Source organism: Neofelis nebulosa, chromosome 8 (assembly GCF_028018385.1).
Source record: "Neofelis nebulosa isolate mNeoNeb1 chromosome 8, mNeoNeb1.pri, whole genome shotgun sequence".
NCBI classification, from domain to species: Eukaryota; Metazoa; Chordata; class Mammalia; order Carnivora; family Felidae; genus Neofelis; species Neofelis nebulosa.
The window spans coordinates 82,088,126-82,111,698 of NC_080789.1; the positions used below are offsets into that span (position 1 = coordinate 82,088,126).

Genomic DNA, 23,573 nt, shown 5'->3' on the forward strand with positions numbered 1-23,573 from the left:
AGACACAGAATCGGAAGCAGGCTCCAGGCTCTGAGCCATCAGCCCAGAGCCTGACGCGGGGCTCGAACTCACGGACCGCGAGATCGTGACCTGGCTGAAGTCGGACGCTTAACCGACTGCGCCACCCAGGCGCCCCATAATTTTCCTTATTTTTGAGGCCGTCTTGACTTGCATCTTCTGGCACTTGCAGTCTAAAGTACCCAAAGTGACAAGTCTGTCACTAGCTTCCCATGTATTTTTCTGAGGTCTAGAAGCACATGAGGTAATTTGTCAATGAGGCATGCTGTATGACTGGGGGGAGTGAAGGAGCTCTGGACTTGGGTTCACGAGCAATTTATTACCTGGGTTTGGGTTAAGTCATGCTCAGCCTCATGTTTGTCATCTATAAAATCATAATTATGTGTATTTCAGGGTGGTCGTAAAAACCAAAATAATGTTAGTGACAGTACTTTGTATACAAATGTGAGTTCCCTTTATCAGAAGATGCTCTTGGAAGAAGATGCACTTAGTCTCCAAGTTTGCTCCAACGTCCAAATTTTCACATTCAGTTATTTCACTGTTTTGTCTTCACAACGGCATTATTGAATGATGTAAGTCAGGAAGGAGCACAATTAGGATCAGCAGGATTCTGACAGGCTCCCTCTGAGCTCAGTGGAAGGAGTATCATCACCACCCACAGCACAGGATGTCATGGTACCTGGGTACTTGGGCTACTTACATCACTAGTTTCCATGCTATTTTGAGACATTTTAAATTTAATTTTGAGGTATTTTCAATTTCAATTCTGCTTGCAAACTAATTTTGGCTAGGTGGGGTAGTTGTATACAAACCTGTACAACTACTTTGATTGTTCAAACATAACGCAGTTGAAACTTCAAATATTCATTTTGTTCTCGATGTGATATTTAAGTGGAAAAGTTACACATATTTACAAAATAGTTTCTTGAATTTTGAATAACACCTGTCTCAAAACTTGAAAATAAAACCAAAACACCTCATCAATAGAAATATTATAAACATAGTTTTTATTCTTTTCTTACCTTCAATGAAAAAGGCCTGATGCCACCAAAACATTTTTGTGAAACTCAGTATCTAAACACAGAACTTGAGAGCCCAATGATTATTTTTCAAGACAAATGCTGAATAATTTATATTGCTTTTAAAAAATAACTAAGATCTATTTTTATTACTTCAATTTCTTCTTAAAGTAGCAATATGCCCTCACATTTTTTTCATACAAATCTAAAATATATCTAGTAGTCCCAAGTGTTTTGTATTTACGTTTGTTCTAAGTGTTTGTTTCATTAAAACTTTTCAGAAATAAGTGCACTTCTAAAGAGAAAATAAATGTGAAATAAAGACAAGAGGAAATAGTCGTGGTTATAGAAAAACAGTTGTTCTGAATGTTCTGGACCTTAACAACTCAGAGAGAATGTGTTTAGATGCTAGGGGGTCTCTCTGCTGATTCAAATCTCAATTCATTAATTTATAGATCATCCAAAGAAAAATCACCAGTTCTTCTAACCGGTAGATACTGCTTGATCGTTTCATGGTTGTCTACAATAAAACACCAAAAATAAATGAACTTAATTTAAATTCACAGATTTACACGAAGATATATAGATGTTTTAAAAACAGAAAGAGTATTCTATTATGGAAATAAATGATACCCTATCTTAAGCCTTAGCAACCAAAAAAGTTTTGAGTATTCCACATGTTATTTTCCATTCAACTAATAGCTTATTAAATCGGCTATATATTCCATTCAGAAAAGGTTGATTGATAAGAAATTCCTTGTTTTCAGATAGCACTATGCTCCAATGAATTTAAAGACTTAAAGCTATGTTCATAAGAAAAGCATAAAAGAAAAATAACATAACTTGCTTTAATACAAAGGTTTTTTTTAATAAAAAAGTCAAAGTCTACATTAAATCAGGAAATCAATAAATCTGAATTATACAAGCTTTCTATATACTTAGAAAAACCAAAAACACAGTTTATAATAAAACTCTTTAATTCAAAATAGAGTCTAATTTAAAGAAAATGTCATTATGCCCAGTTGATTAGATTGGGTTTGTCATTTAAATTAAATGGTTCACCTGAAATATGGTTAAGTGTATAATAGAGAAACTTCAATCTGAGGGGTACTTTGCAAATTATCTAGCTAATTTGCATCATGAATCAAATTCTTAGCTTCCAAAGGGCAGACACAGTCTTTAATTGCTTTTAGATAGGCACTTAAGAAATGCTTTTGACAAGGAGGAAACCCCAAAGATTGTGAATCACTCTGTCAACTCCAGGGAATAATGAGACTCTAAACAAAGTAAACTTTCCAGCACTGCCCTTCCACTGCCAAGAAATCATAACTATTTCCAAGTTCTTACTGCTAAGAAAAATGAGGGAGACAGAAACCAAAATGCTCTACTCTTACTCGATTAAATAGTAAACTTCAGCTCTCTCTGTCAACTTGAATTAATGACACTTTTCTATACTGAAATAGTTACTATATTACAACTAGAGAGTGATGTAATTTCCTCCTATCTTACTCATTCACTATCACACTAGCAAAACAGTCTGTAAAAAAAAAAGGGGGGGGGAGGGGGGATGAGGTGGGGTGAGAAAATCTTATAAAAGTGAGAAGTTACACAGTTTTAAAAATCAGATGTGGTTATAATATAATTTGACCAGAGTTGGTCAATCAAATTGAGATAACCCCAGAATTGTAATAGTTCTCTCCTACTCAGCCACATGATCCAAACAAGAAAAATGGAGATGAACTATTAGATGAACACATAGTAAGTACCAAACAAATACTAGGAAGGAAGGAAGGAAGGAAGGAAGGAAGGAAGGAAGGAAGGAAGGAAGGAAGGAAGGAAGAAGGAAAGAGAGAGACTAGGTGGAGGAAAAAAAAAAACAAAACCATACCCCAGGATGGCCCTGCTGAAACACTGTGGAGCTACCTCGCAGCAACGTTTATAAAAGCTTCTGTAGATGTACGTAATGATGCTATACAGTGCTTCCCCATCAAGAAGAACACACCTACAAATAAGTCATCATTTTAGATTTTGATCACAGATAATTTGTAATGGTTGTAACTGCTATATCTTTAACAAAAAAAAACAACTTATCAATTAACAGTTAAGACAAATGTTAGGCCATTCTTTGATAAAATGTTGCTCCTCAACTAGTACTTTTGAAACCAAAACTTCAGAGAGTCATTTTAGAATTAAAGCGTTGAGCTAGAAAAGATTATTTCATTCTTAGGGAAATAGCTGAAGAATTTGATGCTGAAGGCATCCCCCCATCCTCTCCTCACAACCCGCCCTCCGCCCCACCTGTGTTTACTTCCTTAATTTCACTTACGTTAACCACAGTGATGTAGCTGAACATGAACAATATTGCCCTTGAATAAGCTTGACCTCTATCAAAGATCTGTCGTGTCCGAATATGGCATTCCCATAGGAAAGGAAAATCTACTCGGTGGTGAACATCCACTCTGTTCAGGATCTTTGGTACATTTGGAGTGTAAGAAAATAATGGCACAATAATACAAGTACTATCAAAGGAAAAATTTTTCACCAAAAGAAATAAAAGTTAACCGGCCATGATATGTAACAACTTTCTAGAAAACCAAAGTAAACAGGTCTTTGTTCTTCGTAAGTCCATTTACATGATCAGAAGATTGACATTTAAAAAAATAGTTTAATAAAAATACACCAGTTCTACAAGCAGCCTTCATGGTCGTTTCTTAAATTCAACTCACCATAATCAAATCAAAATAATGCCATGTCCTCTTGTTAAAAAAGAAGTCCTTTTGTCACAAGAAAAGCAACTTTACATTTCATATAATACAGTACATCTCCCTATGAATATACAGACTACGTATATAAAGGTCATCAGTATTTCTGAATGCAAAGTAAATATATTAGTGGAGTGCTTGAGTGAAGGTGTTAAACTTCCTCCTTCTTATAAACCTGTTACTCCCAACTGTGGAGTTTGTGAAATAACATGATGATAAAGTCTATTTTTTAAAGAACCAGTGTATTTCCTTTCTAAAATTTCTTAAGACCATTACAGAAATTGTCTTCAGATATATTCATTCTACATATGTCCAAACCAATAGGGCAAGTATTCGAACACCAACTATGCAAGATGGCTTTTTTTTGTGATTATCTAGACCCATAAGATTTGCAGTAGAACAGCGAAACTGCGGTGCTACCTACAGGTTAGCCTACGCTGCTTTGAATGATATGTTTCTCCTGAATCGATTAGAGGTGTTACAGTACAAAAGCCACAGCACACACAGGCAGAATGGACCTTAATACGCATGTAGGCAGTGCAGTTACAGAGGGACGTACGTTTCTTTTATTCCAGTACCTTCATATAATAAAGTTAACAAAAATAATAAAATATTAAAAAAAAAAAAAAAAAGCCAGCTGGCACTGCCAACCAATTCCTGTAGTAGTCTCAGAAATCCTAATCCTGTAGAATTTCCTCTTGTGCTCAGAAGCACCACTGTCCGGGAGTATTTCAGTGTCTTGTTATCTACGCCAAGCAAGCCTGGTGATGCAGCTACCTGAGTTCTCTTGGTTGTGGGCGAATGTGATCTGCGTTCATAATTTCCCCGCTTTCATGTAGGTGGGGATAGAGCCACGCTGAGTCAACCCTTCAAACCTTTTATAGGTATAATTGAGAAAAACCCAGTCTTTGGATTTGTAGTCCGGTTCTGTGGTGTTTGGCACTAGAAAGATAGGAAAATTAACCAAGAGCAAAGGAATTTCATTAGTGAAAATGGCAGCATCTTCATCAACTGTTATCAGTGTTAGTTGTGTTACAGTATCTTACCTGGTTGTAAAATATCAGATTCAGGAAAGTCATCAAAATTTGAAGTATCATCAATGCTTTTGATTTCTATAGGGATTGCTGCTGGCCTTTCCCTATAAAAAAGTATCAAGTAGCATGGTAAATTTTCCTGAACTCTTGATTTTCCAAAAAATAACTCTACTTGCAAATTCTGCATGCTATTCTGTAGCTGTCAGAAGAGCCAAGGAAATTTATCGTGGCCTTGAACACTGTTAAGTGGATTTCATAGTTGAGTATGGTATTTTATTAAAACATTACCATTTACTTGGAGTTTCATTTCTTTGTACCCAGACTTTCTCATGCTGTTTTTTTATTTAAGTGGAAAAATAAGAGGTAAAGAAAGGGGAAGTTAGAACAGAAGAGATTTTGTCCAAATGATTTTATAACTGTATAAAGTATGCTGGACATTGTGGGTACTGGATTCTATCTAAGTAATTCAGAAACAGGATTCTTCTAGTAGAGGATCCATACATTCAAAGTCATGTGTAGAGGGGGGCACCCGGCTGGCTCAGTCAGTGGAGCATGTGACTCTTGATCTTGGGGTCATGAGTTCGAGCCCCACACTGGGTGTAAAGATTATTTTTAAAAAAAGATATTTGGGGGGAAAAAAAGCACTTTTGGGAAATTAAGAGGCTCATAAGGTCAAAGGACTAGACATGTGTGATGAAATCTAAATCCAAAACCATATAAATTTTAAGGGAATCAAGGACATCAGGTTAAAAAAAATTAGTCATGAAAATGCCTTATCATGATAAAAATGTTTAAGTACAGAAAGAGCTAAATGAAGCTATCCATTTCTATTGCTTCTATTTTTTTCAACAAACACTTGACTGGATGTATTAGGTGCTAAGCTAACAAAGCCTGTTATGTAAAAATATATTTTTCCCAGAATCATTCCAAGTTATTTATAGTTAATGTGGTAAATTAATAAATTTATATTAGTTTAGTGAAAAGAACCATAGACTTTGGTGTCCTAATCTCTTGTCATTAACTAGCTGCGTGACCTTAGACAGACAAGTCCCTGCTCTACAACTATTTCCTTACTGTCAAGGTAAGAGATTGGACTAGTGGTCTCTAAGTGTCCTTCCAACTGTAAAAAGTGGGGAATCCTACTTCTGTTCAGTGAGATGAGGTAGGTACAGAACAATGCGGCACAGCAGTGAAGAAGAAGAACCAGGACTCCTAAATCAAACTACCTTGGTCCAACTCTGGTTAGGAAATTCTTGCTAGATTATTTATTACCTGTGGCACCGAAGGCAAATTACCTCTCCATGCCTTGGTTTCCTCATTTGTAAAATAGACACAATAATAATAGTACCTATTTTATAAGATTTACTATGAGGATAAGATTAAAAGTGCACAAAAACTAACAACTCAGAAAACAACAGATGCTGGCGAGGATGTGGAGAAACAGGAACCCTCCTGCACTGTTGGTGGGAATGCAAACTGGTGCAGCCACTCTGGAAAACAGAGTGGAGGTTCCTCAAAAAATTAAAAATAAAACTACCCTATGACCCAACAATTGCACTACTATGTACTTATCCAAAGAATACAGGAGTGCTGATGCATAGGGGCACTTGTACCCCAATGTTTATAGCAGCGCTTTCAACAATAGCCAAAGTATGGAAAGAACCTAAATGTCCATCAACTGATGAATGAATAAAGAAGATGTGGTTTATATATACAATGGAGTACTACTTGCCAATGAGAAAGAATGAAATCCTGCCATTTGTAGCAATGTGGATGGAACCGGAGGGTATTATGCTAAGTAAAATAAGTCAGTTAGAGAAAGACAGATATCATATGTTTTCACTCATATGTGGAACTTAAGAAACTTAACAGAAGACCATGGGGGAAGGGAAGGGAGACAAAATAGTTACAAACAGAGAGGGAGGGAGGCAAACCATAAGAGACTCTTAAATACAGAGAACAAACCGAGGGTTATGGGGGGTGGGGGAGGCGGGGAAAATGGTGATGGGCACTGAGGAGGGCACTTGTTGGGATGAGCACTGGGTGTTGTCTGTAAGTGATGAATCATGGGAATCTACCCCAAAACCAAGAACACACTTTACACACTGTATGTTATCCAACTTAACAATAAATTATATTAAAAAAAAAAAAGATTAAAAAAGCACAAAAGTACTTAGAATAGTGCTGGACATACAATAAGTGATCAAAAACCACTAGTTATTATTACAGTTATTATGCCTAGCACATTGTAGGAGTTCCAGCGAAGATCTGCCTGAAGTGACACAGAAGCTGTCTTAAGAGATGAAAAGGAGCTGGCCAGGCAGGGCAGGAGTAGGGACAGGAACAGGGAAGAGAGAAGAGCATTTCAGTAGAATGAAGTGCAACTGACAAAGCCCTGAGGTGGGAGGAGTGGGAAACACCACACTAGATGCCACTGCTACAGATGAGGAAAGAGCCACACCCCACAGTCCTGAAAGCAGTTAAGGATCCTGAATTTTATTCTAAGTGCAAAGGGAAGGAAGAGAACAGCACGATCAGATTTATGTTCTTAAATTGTCACTGTGTGGAGAACAGTCCAGAACTACTGAAGGTGGTTTGGCCATTAATTGAATAAAGACCAATGCTCACAATGAACAACTTCAAGCAAATTCTTTTTTTTTTTTTTTTTTTTAACGTTTGTTTATTTTTGAGAGAGAGAGAGAGAGAGCACAAGTTGGGGAGGGGCAAAGAGAGGGAGACACAGAATCCGAAGCAGGCTCCAGGCTCTGAGCTGTCAGCACAGAGCCCGACACGGGTCTCGAACCCACCAATGGTGAGATCATGACCTGAGCCGAAGTCAGACGCTTAACCGACTGAGCCATCCAGATGCCCCTACTACAAGCAAATTCTTACAAGTTACTCGTTTCATTTCACTTTTGCCCACAATGTTTAAAAAAGGCACTGTATGTTCTTATAACTTCATAAAGAAAATGGTATATTAGAGAGAGGTACAGTATACAGTGTGATGTAATAGGACAAAAATGAGGGGTTGTAGTGTGAAATATAAATACGTCTCTGTTGTGCTAACATCAGCCTGTATCACGTAACTCTGAATACAAAAGTTGAAACAGATGCACAATATGTGGTTTTCCCCTTAAAGTGGACATTAGCTAAAATGAGTCATTTAGCTATCATCAGGAAAGTCTCACCCCATATAACCCAGAAAACACTGATTTAACAACATTATAACCGTGTTACCTCTTGTATTTAATCTAGTAGAACCAAAGACAAATTGATTGCTAAATCCAGTAAAAAAAAAAACCAAAACCCGTTTTTACTAAGACCTCTCCCACTCACAGCCTATGAACATACCTGATGTGCCCCCAGTCTACACCTTCAAAAAAAGGATGACCTTTTATTTCTTCAACTCCACTATTTCCAATTCTGTTTTCAGAATCAATACAAAATCTAGAAAATGGAAACAGAGAAATGATGGTATGCAAATTACATCTAAAGTACTCTATTTGCATTTTTTCAAACACTTATTTTCCTTCTCAGTTTACTGAAGTTAGCTGTTTATTGTGGGAAATGTGGGAGAAAATAGAAATCCTCTGTAATTGCACCGTACAGAGATAACTTACTTACTGTAAACAGTGTGAAACCATTTCCTTTTAGTCTTTTATTACGATTTTTAAAATATGTTAGTATAGTAGTCACTGTTTTAGGGCTATATATTTTCATTTAATATACTGAGAAAACTTCCCAAAACTATTAAATATTCTTTCTTGACTTCATTTTCTAAAATTTGCATATAGAAATATTACACTCTATGTAGCCGGTCCACTATTATTGAATACTTCGGTGGTTTTCAAGTTTTCATTACTAAAAACCTATCATGATAAACATATTCTACCTAAATCTTTACACACATCATCTGCACAAGCAAAATTCTTAGAATTACTGGGTCAAAGCTCATATACAGTTTAAAGATTTTTTTTTTTATAATATGCTGTCAATTAGCTGTTATCATAGGTTGTCCCAATTTATATTCCTTGCAGCCATTCACAACAGTACCAAATACTTCATCTTAGTTGAGAAACAGAATGAAATCCTTTGCTTAGAAACAATTTCCTACATAGACTCATGATATAAAGTAGCAATTTTCTTCCCCTTTTCTTTAATGAGATAGCGTTACTGCATTCCAACAGGAGTGACCTTTGAAACAATACAAGTCTTCTTCCCTCCTTTTTTTTTTTTTTTTAAGTTTATTTATTTATTTTGAGAGAGGGAATGAGCACGTACTGGGAGAGGCAGAGAGAGAGAGAGAGGGAGAGAGAATCCCCAGCAGGATCCGTGCTCTCAGCGTAGAGCTCAACTCAGGGCTCAACCATGACCTGAGCCAAAACCAAGTTAACCTACTGAGCCACCCAGGCCCCCCACCCCCTTCCATCTTCTTAACTCTTACTGTTTTGCTGCATGCTTCCTTTTAATTGTTTGCAGGTTTTTTTTTTTTAATTTTTTTTTTTTTAACGTTTATTTATTTTTGAGACAGAGAGAGACACAGCATGAACGGGGGAGGGGCAGAGAGAGAGGGAGACACAGAATTGGAAGCAGGCTCCAGGCTCTGAGCCATCAGCCCAGAGCCTGACACGGGGCTTAAACTCGCGGACCGCGAGATCGTGACCTGAGCTGAAGTCGGACGCTCAACCGACTGAGCCACCCAGGCGCCCCAACTGTTTGCAGTTTTAAAAAAAAAACACCGTTTCTTTATTGATCTCTTTGACTGCATAGATCAACGGTGATCCTTTTCTTCCCACAAAAGTAAAATGAGATTTAATCTTTTAGGTACCTGTGATGATTTAAACTATGACAAACTCCTCTAAGGAATTAACCACTAACCTAAGAATTAAGTCCTTGGCTTTCTCAGATATAGGAACCTCTGGAGGAAATACCAAAGTTTCTTTCCAGTTCATCACTTTTCTATATGTTTCTTGAGGAGTTTCAGAGCAGAAAGGTGGATATCCTACATATCAGAGAAAACAAAAGTTTTATCAGCTTTTATTATCAAATATTCTATACCTACTACATATGTGCCACAAGAAACACAACAGTCCTAAGTGCTCTATTCAATAGTAAAAAATGTCCCCATTCATCAATTTGTAATCAAATTGCTAATAAAGGCAATAAAATAAAGGATTTAAAGCACTGCCCCCTTTACCTGAAAGGCCATGCAGATATAATTTTGATACAGGGGAATTCTGGTTACATACCCTCTTCCTGAATCCCTACAGAGCTCACTGGTATTTATCGTGTATTTAACATTGGGGGATGTAAAAAAGTGGTTTCAAAGAGTTCAGATATTTTAGCCCATGATATCAGCAGTATGTTTAATCAGGGGCACTCACAGAAATTTATACAGTATGTACATAAGCAGATGGTAAGACATACCTATTAGCATTTCATACATAATCACTCCCAAAGACCACCAGTCACACAATTTGTTGTAACCAGTCTGCATAAATACTTCTGGAGCAATGTAATCTGGTGTCCCAACTGTGGAATATGCCTGCAAAGGAAGAGCTTATCAAACCAGCACACTTAAATATTTTTTGAAAGATCTGAGAATGGCTCACTACTGGAAAAAGCAATATATACAGAAGTTAATTTTTCATTTAATACTTGTTTTGCATGTTTATCATGTAGAAAGCTTAGTGATAGGAACCAAGCCAGATAATATGTTATTTAAGATATGACTTCTGCCCTCCCAAGAAGCTCAATGAAGTTATTTATATATTTAGCCATAAATCCTGTGGAAATTAGTAAAGGGAGAGAAAGGGAGAGCTCACTAAAGCAGACTTGGGATACTAGAAGGGGGAGCTATACTACCCGCTGTCAATTACAGATCCCATCAGAAGAATCCTCAATCACAGCCCTAACAGTGAAGAGAGGATACTACATCTCCTATGAGAAAACTTGCCCTGCAACTCCGCCAAGGAGAAACCTTCACCACCTTGAACTCTTGCTCTTTTCCAATGGACTTTTGCTCAAAACAACCCCTTCCAAATCCTCGTCCTTCTCTTAAAATACCATTCCTTTTCTTTGCTGGACTGGCCAATGGTTTCGCCATAGCTTGTATGTCTCAAATTGCAATTCTCTGTTATTCTCAAATAATCCATTTTTGCTGGTAAAGTAATTGTTTTATTTTTAAGGTTAAAATCCATTTCAAAAAGAATAAGGAGGTTGAGCCCAGTGGGCCTGGGTTCCCCACTCACTGCTGATGTGTTCTCAAGCAAGTTATTCAACCTGTCTGAGCTTCAGCTTCTGCTTACAGAAAATGGGAGTAATAATACCTGTCCTAACTCCATTGATGGGAGGACGAAACAAGAAAAGGAGTGTGCTTTGTAAAGTGCAACCAGCTACATATATAAAACATCCAGTCTTTTCATTATAAACCTAATTCCAGGGCATTTCATTCTTAATTCATATAAAATGTTACAAAGACAATTTCTTTAAGGCAGTAGTTCTCAACTAAGGGCAGAATGCTAGGGACTATTTGAAAACGTGTGACAGCAGATTTCATCATTCCAATGACCTGATGGGGGTGCTGACTGGCATTTAGTTGGAAGGGGGCAGCAGAGAAGGGTTGGGGAGGGGATGGGAGGGTAGGATACAGGATTTAAAGAATTTCCTGCCCCAAATACTGAGTCCCCTCTACTTCTCCCTTGGTAAATAAACATTGATAGAAGTCATGATGATGGCCATGAGAATTATAAAACATGTACAGCAGTAATCACCTGTGAACGCTCTGTAAGTAGAATTGCCACCATATTTTTAAGCACTATTCATTTTTCCCCTTAAAAGTAGGAAATACTGCAATTCTTCTCTCAGTTGTAAAATCTGATCTGAAAGCGGCACATTTAAAAGTAGAAGGAAGTTTTTGTGATTAATTCACAGCTCCAAATATTAAAAAAAAAATTTTTTTTTAAAGCTTTTAAAAACACTGAAATGCTTTTACAAACACAGAAAACTTGCAATTAACTACGTGGGCCAATGATAGAATGAGCTCAATCATACACAGGTCATTTTATTGGTTTGAGAGGGTATCAGACCTTTCAGTCTATTTGCCTTACCCAATACTCAGAGAAAATACTGAATTAGTTTCCTTGTCATCATTTGGTTGAATTTAACAAATATTTACAGAGTGTCTATATGGGCAGGCATTGTATAAGAAATCAGGAAAACAAAGTCAAAAGGCACATTCCTAACCCTGAGAATGTTTATGGACCTAGTTAATAGCATAAAGGGAAAGAGGAAAGGGCACAAACAATTCTTATATTTGCTAAGTAATAAAGGAGAAATAGTTTGGGTAAACACAGTTTTATCCCACTTCCATTAAAAAAAGTATTGGAGTTTATCTGTAGTAAAGTCTGCTCTCTAATTTTATTTTATCTGCTTTATTGCAATACTGTTAACATGCCAAACTTCCTATTTACTTTATCTATAAAGAAGTTCTTAGAGACACACAATCACCTTACTTATGCTAATTGATATGTTATTTCAGAACAAGTATGAAAAATGGAAAACACAAGGCATTCACTACAATCACACTCATGTCAGTGAGTTTTATATAAAGTGCTAATTACTAGTAAACAGATGACTTAACAAGAGATATGAGCCATAAAATAAAGTTAAATCACAGAGTTAAAATTAGCAGTCACTTTAAGGGCAAGGCAATGCTACAGAGAAACTAAGAGAACTACGTGATTCCAGAAGAAGCTCTATCATTGCTACAAAGTAAGTGCTAATCATTGTGAAGACATAAAATGATCCAGTGAAACCCCAGTGAAATTTGAGGACTAGGGCAACCTTTCTTAAAGACATGTCTGACTTACCAGTTGTCTCCTGTTCTTCTTCCATGTTTCTGCTTTCCTCTTTGAGTTCATGTTCTGAAATGCTAATGTCAACAAGAGAGAATTGTAATCGTGAGGGAAAAACTCTACCAAAAAAACAAATTCAAACATATACAAGTAAAATACATTGGTTTAAGGAGTGAGGGGAGAGAGAGAAGTTTTAGTTCTTAACAACCAGCTACACTATGTTAACCTGAAAAAAAAAAAAAAATCAAACTTACAGAAGTCACTTGGCGGGTTGTGTGTAAGGTTTCTGTAGAATTCAGTCCTATGAGCTTTCTTTAATCCCGTGCATAAACCAAAATCAGATAATTTTACATGACCCTAAAAAAAAAAAATAGTAAAATCAAGATTATATTAACTTTGAAACAAAGCCTTATTATAAATTTTTCTTTTAAATGCAATCATTATAAACATTCTTAGCTTAAAATTCATATAGGTGATATGTAAAATTAAAAATATTTGATGATGATGATTTTTAAAAGTAGAAAATGTTAGAAGATAAAGAGAGCCATACTCCCTTGATGTCATTTCACTCCGGAGTCCTGTCCTATTACATCATTCTATGACATCACACAGTTGAGTGATGACATAAATTGTAGTTGCCCATTTCCAATCACAAAATCAGCTCTATTACTCCACAAAATAATCAGCAACCCAATATTTCACCAGTTTATTCACATGCCTTGGCATCCAATAAAAGGTTGTCTGGTTTAATATCCCGATGGATGAAACCCAACTGGTGGATTGCATCTATTGCCAGAACAGTCTCTGAAATGTAGAACTGTGTTTCCTCTTCTGTCAAGGTATCCTTTTTCATTAGCAATGTCATCATGTCACCTAAATAAAGAAAAATAAGTATCATGTATTAGAAACACCTCAAGCTTTCTCCGCATCTCTACAACCTATGCCTGATTTTCACATTTTATGACCCACCCAGTATATCTCCAACTGTTTCTAGGGCCAAGTAAAAAAAGTTACATTGCATTAGCAAAAGTTTCACGACATCTAATGATTTTAAGGTAGAAAGTATGTGAAGTCAAATCAGAGCAGAGATGATCATGAAGTGATATCCTCCACTCAACATCCAGAATAGGATAATATGCTGAACTATGAAAATGAATCAGAGTAAGCACGCCAGAAATGGGATGTATTCTTTCAAATTGAAGTTCCAAAAATATTCAGCGCTCTTCAGTCCAGCAAAAATAGAACATCATCCCACTAAAAGACACTCTTTTATTTTCCAGGAATTTTTTCTTTAAAAGGGGACAAAGAACAAACAATAGTGAATTTACAATTCAGAAATGACAACTGTTAATATTTTTCATGATAGTTCAAGTCTTTTAAAAAACAACAAACATGTGGAAGTGTTCTTCATCCTCCATATCCCATTTTATTCCCCTTTCCCTTTTTGTTGAGTAACCATGATCATGGATTTGGTTTGGTGGGTAACGTTCTAGCTTATTTTTAAAATATGTTTTCATATATATATGAAGTATATATATATATATATATATATATATGAAATATATATATATGAAATATATATATTGATGTATGAATTTACAGCCTTTTACATATTTTTTTAATTACATAAATGGTACATGTAATTCCACAGCTGGCTTTATTACTCCACTGTTTCCGACATTTTCTTATTGAAACGAATAGAGCTCCTGACTTTTAACAACTGTAAAATAATTCATCACCTAATCATGCCATATTTTATTCAGTCTACTAATGGTCATTTATTTTGTGTGCAGCTTTTCACTGTCACAACAATGCTGCAACGAACATCTTTCACAAATCTGTTGTGCACATGTCAGGGAGAATCTCCAGGGAATACACTGGTTGTAGAATTGCCGGATTGTAGGACACATGCACTTTCACTTCACTGGTATCTACAAACTGCTCTCCAGAAGAGTTAGAGATTAATTTACGTTGAAGAGAGGCCAGTTTCTCCCACAGCCTCATCAGATTTTTAATGTTTTTACTAACCAGATGAGTATGAAATGGTATCTCATTCTTGTTTTAATTTGCATTTCCCTAATATGAGCAGAGTTGAATACTTTCTTATATATTTATAGACTAGTCTGAGTTTCCCTTCTGTATATTGTCTATCATTTGCCCATTGGGTTTTGGGTTGTCTTTTTCTTTCTTTCTTTTTTTTTTTTTTTTTTGTTTTAGTTTATTTTCTTTATTTTAAGAGAGAGAGCACGAGCAAAGGAGGGGCAGAGAGAGGAGAGAGAGAATCCCAAGCAGGCTGACAGTGGGCTCAAGCTTCAAACCATGAGATCACGACCTGAGCGGAAATCAAGAGTCAGACGCCCAACCGACTCAGCCACCCAGGCGCCCTGGTCTTTTTCCTTAGTGACTTTATTGTTCTTAACTCTAGACTTGTAACAATCTAACTAATTATATACTGTAAACCCAGAATGGTAGTATATAAAATGGTAGTATTTAAAATTTAAAAAGGATTTATCATTCTTTCAAAATAATCTGATTTGTGGTAAAAATTAGATTATGGGAGGAACTAGAGGAAAACCATGACTGCCTTTGTAAAACCTCACAGCTAGGAATGTAACAGCGAACCTAATCGACAGGATAATAATTACATATAAAGATGTGCTTGCGTCAGTCTGTCATTGGTATCATGTTTGCTTTTACCTCCGGGGAGAAATTCCATGATCAGATAAAGGTTCCTCTTATCTTGAAAACTGTAAAACATCTTCACCACCCAGGCACCATCTGCTTCTACCAAAATATCTCTCTCTGCTCGGATATGGGCCACCTAGATGAATATATTTTGAAAAAATAATTGCAACACATCATACATTTTTCCAGTTCACCTCTTACAATTATCCATCCAGTTCCTTAATGGTTGTGAAGGGAAGGGGGAGTTGTAGAAAAGATTTGAAATACATACACATGTTCATAATCTCATTACATATGGAGAACCTCCAGAAACAGTTTATTTTAGCTTTTATCTTTAGGCCTGGAAAAGTGGAATCCACAAGTTCATTATAGGAAGCTGAGGCCTCTGAGGTAGAAAAATGATTAGTCCAAAAACTTTCCAACCAGAATCCCCATTTGCCAAGGATCTTGGCTTTGTCATACACATTTCAGGCCCTGGTCTGACTTTTACAAGTTAAAAGTAGTAAGCAATGCTTTACAGATTGGTATGACAAAGTCATGGTCCTCAGCAAACTAGTTTTAACTGTTATTGGTCAAAGAAAGGGCCTTTTGTGGTGGTTAAACATTTGGTCATTTTTTTTTTGTAACAAGTAGACACATTTATAATAATTTTGTATGATTTTGCTAACTATAATAACTTTATGTTATTTTGTTAATTAGAAAACCTCTAGAATATCTATAAACATGATATACAGCAAATTAGTGTAACCTTTGGGGGTTTTGCTACTGACTTGTCAGACACACAATTACTAGGGACACTTCTATGTGAACATTTTATAGTCTGAAAAATTTTATAGATGGTAATTTGTTGGGTTGGTATAATCAATTTTCAGATGCTTTTGCATTAATATATTTATACATTCTTTTCATAGATCAACAATAATATTTGATTTTATCCTTTTGCTATTCCTATTGTGCATTATTATGAATTCTGGCCCAAAGCACATGAGAACCCAGATTTCATAAATCTTTTCATGATAATGAAATATGATCTGCTTAAAATGTCATATTTGGGATTACTGTATTTATTACCTGGTACAATAAATGCTCTGAGGGCAAAGCATAGGAACAACAGTTGAAAACTAAGAACCTGTTTTCTGGCATCAAAAACCCTTACAACCTCTCTGGATTATGTTTCATAAAGTGAAAAATGGTATCAAAATTCTTACCCATTGCCTTTTACAAAGCATTTCTAGGTTAGTAAAGGAAAAACCTCAAACCTTTGATGCTGCATCTATGGTGCTGTCAGGAAAAACTACATCATAAACTTGGCTTGATTATTTTTAAATGCTTTAAAGTCGGATTACAGGATGTTTTCAAAATGGTCCTGTTTTCAAATAATAGGAAGTTATCACACATAGTAATCTGGTACCACAATATCAGGGAGATAATGTGCTACTAAATTTTGTGGACTGGTTAGTATTAAAGTAAATGTAATAAAAACTTAAAGTAATGACCTTTTAGAATTGAGTGGGAAAAGGTTTTCTAAAATGAAATTCAGTGGTGGCAAAGGCAGATTAATTTATAGGGGGGGAAAACAATAACACAATGCAAAATAGACTCGATGTTTGGGCTCTGGTGGGATTTTCCCTGCATAGGAATGAAAAATGGTCAGAAGCTCTTAAATCTCCGGCAAAATATTCAAGATTGGTGCTATCCAATAGAAATACACTGCAAGCCACATATATAATTTAAAGATTTCTAGTGGCCACATAAAAAGTAAAAAAGAAACAGGAAATTTTTTTTCTTTATTTAAAAAAAATTTTTTTTAATGTCTTTACTTTTTTAAGAGAGAGAGAGAAACAGAGCACAAGTGGGGAAGGGGAAGAGAGAGGGAGACACAGAATCCAAAGCAGGCTCTAGGCTCTGAGCTGTCAGCACTGAGCCTGACATGGGGCTTGAACTCACAGACAGTGAGATCATGACCTGAGCTGAAGTTGGAATCTTAACTGACTGAGCCACCCAAGCACCCCAGGGGAAATTAGTTTTAATAATATAGTTTATGTAACTCCATGTATCCAAAATGTTATCATTTCAGTACATAATCAATATAAAAAATTATTGAGTTTTTTTTGTGCAGAATCTTCAAATTTTGGTACGTATTTTCCATTTACAGCACATCTCAATTCAGACTAGCTATACTTAAGTGCTTAGTAGCCACCTGTGGTTAGTACCTAAAGACTGAACTGCTCCTTTTGTCCTTCCTCCAAAACCTTACCGAGGACTAATCCCATATGGCTTAGTTAGATCCTGTTAATCTCTTTGTCTCTGAGGCTCTACATCTTGACCCAGACCTTTATTCTTATCATTATCTGTAATTCTCTAATACAATTCAGTATTTCAACCTTCCTTGAGTTCCATACCTCTTCCCTCTAGAATCAGTCTGTCTTCAAAAAAGTCCCCTATCATCTCACCTCTGGATGGTTCCTATCACCTTGTTATCCTGACTGAAACTAGGCTGTCTGCTGAGAGTTCTGTCTTCCTGCACAAGGAGTTCTCAGGAATGGCCTGCTTTTCTTTCACATCTTACTTGGTGAGGCGGTAGGTTTCCTGCTCATTTTCATGCTGCATCTGAACCACTGTGACACTTTCCTTCTCTGCAACTCTTTTGAAGTACATGTTGTGAAACTCCATCAGCCATCATCTATCCTCACACCTATCATTTATAGAACTCCCAGTCAATCCCTCTCATTCATGACTTCAGCTCATGGCTCACCAACTTCCTTTCCATCTTTTCCACTCATGGATAGATTTCAACATCCATAAGGATGAACCATCAGCTACCCTATCTATTGACTTCTTCCTCATCCTCACTGATCTCTTCCACCACTGCATGTTGGTCAGCCACCCATGGTAACCTTCTCATTACAATAACTGTATCCCCTCTGAAATCTCAATTTCAAGGACCTTTTTTTTTAATGTTTATTTTCTATTTCTTTTTGAGAGAGAGAGGGCGCAGGGGGGAGGGGCAAGGAAGGGAGAGGGACAGAGGATCTGAAGAAGACTCTGTGCTGGCAGCAAAGAGCCCGATGTGGGGCTTGACCTCGGGAACCAAACCATGAGATCATGACCTGAGCCGGAGTTGGAGGCTTAAACAAATGAGCCACCCAGGAGCCCCCTCCCTTTTTTCGATGTTTATTTATTTATTTTGAGACAGTGTGAGAGACAGTGACAGTGAGAGAGTGCATGTGAAAGTGAGGGGGAGGCAGAGAGAGAGGGAGAGAGAGAATCCCAAGCAGGCTCTGCACTGTCAGTGCAGAGCCCAACATGGGGCTCAATTCCAGGAACTGTGAGATCATCACCTGAGCTGATCAAGACCATCACCTGAGCTGATCAAGCTGTCCAAGTCAAGAGTTGGACACTTAACCAGCTGAGCTACCCAGTGCCCCAAGGAACTCTCTTTCTGATCTCCACCTTTTATCCTTCCAGATCTCTTATTCTTGTACTTCAATCTCCCTTCCATGGACTCTACCACTTTTTCTCTATTAGTCTCCTCACAATCTCATTTCTTTTTCTATCCAGCCTAGATTCCATCATTAGGATCACTCTTACAAATGCTTTAAACTCCCTCGTCCTCTTCCTCCACTGTATTTGCCTGGGAAAACATCAACCCTAATTAAACTCAAATTTCTGTCTATTCTGTACCTACCCCAGAGCAACTAAGTATTACTACAGAAAAGTTACCCAACTATGCTAACTGGTTTCACTTTACATTCCTGACTGCCGATCTCAATGGGTATTCAACAGTATTTCCCTAGCTTTCACACCATTCAAATCAATAGTTGTGACTATTTCACAAATTCTCTCTCCTTACACCTCCAGCTAGCTATCTACTAAGACATGATGGCCTCACTTATTTACACTCAGGCAGGAACTTGGCACTACTAAATCAACCACCTGCATTCATTCCCACTTTCTCTGCCTCCCCTTCCTGTTTTAGTGGATAGGTACATGTCTACTCCTACCAAAGATCAACTCTTCTGTCTGCCAGTGTATTCCTATAATTATCTGCTCTCTCCTGCATCTTCAATTTTCTTTCTAATGGATTCTTCCAATCAGCATCAAACACTTCTGTCTTAAAAAGAAAAAAAAAAAAAATCCTCTTTACCCTAAATCCCACTTTACAAATCTGTTCTTTGTTCTGCTTCACATGAAAGATTGATCTGTGCTCACATTCTCCATGTCTTGCTTCCTTTTTGCTTTCTGTTACACTATTTCAGTCAGGCTTCTGCCCCCCAATCCACTGGGAATGTCTTTGCTGAGCTATTAATCTCCATATTGGGACATCCACTGGCTTGTCTTCCTCCTTGTACTCTCTCTGCAGCATTCAACATAGTTAACCACTCACCTCCTGCTTTAAACACTTTCTTCTCTTGGCTTCCATGACACCGTGTTCTCCCAATCTCCCCTGCCCGATAAGATGTTCCCTGTTGGTCCCCTTTGCTGGTCTCTCTTCTGCCTATTGTTCTCTAGGGCTTGGATCCAGTCCCCCTTTCTTTCTCTATCCAGATTTGTTTTCTAGGAAATTTCATCTTGGCCAATTACTTTAAATATAATCAATATATTGATGGCTTCCAAAGGATATTTCTAGTCAAACTTCTCTCTGTATTCTAGCCAACTGTCAACTCAATACCTCTTCTTGGAGATCTAACAGGCAGCTCAAACTTAATATGCCACAAAAGAGAACTCTTCATTCCCCTGATCTCCAAACCTGTTCTTTTTTCATTCTTTTCTAAATCAGAAATGACACCATCATGTACCCCGTTTCTAAGTGAAACTCTAGGTATGATCCTGCTTCTTCTATTTTTTCCTCACTACCCTTACCCTTCCTCTCATCCCTTAATATAGAGGACATCACAGCAAATCCTGCGGACTCTTCCACTAAAACATACACTTAATCTGTCAGACTTTTCTTCAGCTTCACTGCTGCAGCCCCAGGATAAGCCACAATCACATTCTGGCTGGAGGTGCCACACAGTCTCTTACTGGTTTCTCCGCTTCAACTCTTGTTTCTTCTGTCAGCAAGCAAAGGGATTGATTCATCTTTGTAAAACATCAATGCCACTCCTCTGTTCAAACAAAAGTGTCCTCCCTTCGCATTTAGAATAAAACCCAAACGCTCTGCCTTGGCCTTCAAATCCCTGCGTAATCTTGTCCCTGCCTACCTCTCCCTGCACTGAACCATAGCCACAGTGGCTTCTTTCTCTTCTTTGAGCAGGACAAGACTATTCTTGCTTCAGGGCCTCTGCATTTGCAGATATTTGTTCTACCAGATCTTTATCTGTCCTTCTTTCTCATTACTCAGTCTTTCATCAAATATTCCCTCTTTAGAGAAACAACCCGATCTAATTCTTCCTCCTAAACCCAGGTCATCTGCATTGATTTACCCTTTTGTTAAAACTTTTGTCATAGTCTTTCTCAATCCTATTTGAAATAGCTGTCTGCCTATCTCCCCACTACTAGAAAAAAACAAGGATCAAAAAAGAAAAGAAAAACCAAGGATCAGGTTTGTCCTGTTAACCACTGTATTCCCAGATCCTAGAGCACATTATGGGCACATCTGGCACATCACAGGCACCCAATAAATACTTGTTGAGCGCATGGAATAGAAATAGTGAAAGAACGCAGTGAAAATTCAAGAGGACCATGTTTAAATGAAAATCAATAGTATACTGCTGTAATAGCCAAGTAAGCTTCAGGTGGGGCTTTCCTCAGCTGCCACTAAGGTGCTCGGTCCTTCAGAGGAAGCTAAGGCCACATTGGGGTGAGGCCCTCAGTTCATCCAGAAACTAGCACCGGGCCAGACATAGCACTCATCTGCACCATGGCCTCCATCTCGGGGCTGCCCTGTTCCTACTCAGCCCTCATCCTGCAGGACCATGAGTGACAGTCACGGAGGATAGGATCAATGCCCTCATTAAAGCAGCAGGTATAGATGTTGAACCTTTCTGGCCAGGTTTGTCGGCAAAGGCTCTGGCCAACGTCAACATCAGGAGCCTCATCTGCAAGGTAGGAGCTGGTGGGCCCGCCCCAGCAGCCGGTGGTGCACCACTGGGAGGTCCTGCTCCCTCCACCATGGCTGCCTGGCTGAGAAGAAAGTGGAAGCAAACAAAGAAGAATCAAAAGAGTCTATGATGACATGTACTTTGGTCTTTTTGACTAAACCTCTTCCTCAACCTGTTCAATAAAAAGCTGAACTGGTAAGTAAGCTTTAGGCAGACACTAAAAGGCTGAAGTAAAGAATTAAGTAGAGAGAGGTGTTATCTTCCCTCTATATCTCCATTGTTGAGTCCTTCCCTAGTATATAGAATCAATTTAGGGTTCTACAGAGTGTCCACCCAGACTAGACAGAGGTGAGTACATAAAGTAATATTATTGATGTTTTCAGATTAATGACCAACCCTTAAACCGCGTTAAAGTCACAGGAAACATGGAGAGTCCAGGAGTATGAAATTAGAGGGGTGAAAGATTTTGGAAATATGTAAAATCAGCAAACTCTCAGGAGACCGGTCTTGCTTCTAATGTGACAGGGATAAAGGAAGCTGAGAACTGTCGTTTATTTTCACTGAAGTCAGAAAAGAAGGTATTTTGTTATGGACTGACTGTTTGTGTCCCTCCCAAATCCCCCAAATTCCTATGGTGAGGACCTAACCCCCAGGGTGACTGAATTTGGAGATGGGGCCTCTAAGGAAGTAATTAAGGTTAAGTGAGGTCATGGAGGGAGAGGGGGATAGTGTCCTTATATGAAAAGACCCCAGAGAGCTCACGTTTTCTCTCTGTGCACACACCAAGGGCACTTAGTGGGAAGCTATCTGCAAGCCAGTAAGTGCGCCTCACCAGAAAGCAAACCCTGCCATGACATTGATCTTGGACTTTCGGCCTCCAGAACTGTGATAAAATAAATTTCTGTTGTTTAAGCCACCCAGTCTGTGGCACTTTAGGCACTTATGGCAGCCTAAACAGACTAAGGCATTTAAAAAAAAATTTTTTTTATGTTTATTCATTTTTGAAAGACAGAGAGAGACAGAGCACAAGCATGGGTGGGGCGGAGAGAGAGGGGGACACAGAATCTGAAGCAGGCTCCGGGCTCCGAGCGGTCAGCACAAAGCCCGATGCAGGGCTCAAACTCACGAACCGTGAGATCATGACCTGAGCCGAAGTCGGATGCTCAACTGACTGAGCTACCCAGGCGCCCCTAAGACGTTTTCAGATTATAATTTGGAAGAAATTTTAACTTTCTTGAGAATTGAGAAACAATGAAACAAGCTATCAAAAAAATGAATAGGACTATATATAGTAAGACGTGTAGATTCCTTTTTATAAATTCCAATATTTACATTTACTCTAACACCTGGTCAGTGGTGCTCCTTTGGTTACATGTGTTAAAGAACTCATACCTGCTCTTTTTCAAGCATATCAGCTTTTCTCAATATCTTCATTGCATAGATATGGCCTGTATCTTTCTTCTGAACCAGCCGCACCTAGAATGTAAAAATTGATCATACTATCAATGTTAAACGGTCATTACTATTGATTTAGGAGCAAAAGGTAAGTTTCTTTAAAGAGATCAGTGGCAATTTGCCACTGCTTATATTTTAGGAATTTCATTAAAATTAAACTATTTTGCTATATTAAACTATTTTAATATATATTTTAAACTATCTGAATGAAGATAGATACTTTCAATAGCAGTGCCTTTAGAAAAGAAGTAATCTCAGGGCACCTCGGTGGCTTAGTCAGTTAAGTATCCGACTTCAGCTCAGGTCATGATCTTGTATTGGGCTCTGTGCTGACAGCTCAGAGCCTGGAGCCTGCTTTGGATTCTGTGTCTCCCTTTCTCTCTGCCCCTCCCCTGCTTGCACTCTGTCTCTCTCTCAAAAATAAACATTAAAAAAAAAAAAAAAAGTAACCTCTCCAAATGCTCCTCTTCCTATAACTTTCAGAGACTCAAAGTCATCCAAGCCAAGTCTGGTCCTCTTGAGCCGTAAGAACTCTGTTTCCTTTCGGGCATGCTGTGATCGGCGTAACTTTTTCTATTAAAAAAATAATTTAAAAAGATGATTTTGTTTTCAATGAAGGCTATAGTGTTAAAAAATGAGATACATCAAAATGGAAGTATCTTAAATATTATTAAAAGATGAGATATATAAAAATGGGAGT

The 23,573-nt window shown here is 37.7% G+C and overlaps 1 protein-coding gene and 1 pseudogene across 2 annotated transcripts in view; one reads left to right on the forward strand and one right to left on the reverse strand.

Moving 5' to 3' along the window:
* Positions 1-1,008: 1,008 nt before the first annotated feature.
* Positions 1,009-23,573, reverse strand: part of STK38L (serine/threonine kinase 38 like) — an 86,090-nt gene continuing 63,525 nt past the window's right edge. For both annotated transcript variants that reach the window (XM_058743280.1, XM_058743278.1), the window contains exons 4-14: positions 23,324-23,446; positions 22,811-22,894; positions 15,387-15,510; positions 13,408-13,562; positions 12,944-13,046; positions 12,705-12,766; positions 10,261-10,378; positions 9,712-9,835; positions 8,185-8,280; positions 4,846-4,937; positions 1,009-4,741 (exon numbers count right to left, since the gene is read on the reverse strand). In XM_058743280.1, coding sequence (XP_058599263.1) covers positions 4,614-4,741; positions 4,846-4,937; positions 8,185-8,280; positions 9,712-9,835; positions 10,261-10,378; positions 12,705-12,766; positions 12,944-13,046; positions 13,408-13,562; positions 15,387-15,510; positions 22,811-22,894; positions 23,324-23,446 — 1,209 coding nt within the window. In that variant the 3' untranslated portion in view covers positions 1,009-4,613. The remainder of the gene's footprint in view (positions 4,742-4,845; positions 4,938-8,184; positions 8,281-9,711; positions 9,836-10,260; positions 10,379-12,704; positions 12,767-12,943; positions 13,047-13,407; positions 13,563-15,386; positions 15,511-22,810; positions 22,895-23,323; positions 23,447-23,573) is intronic.
* On the forward strand, positions 21,238-21,576 carry LOC131519835 (large ribosomal subunit protein P1-like; annotated as a pseudogene).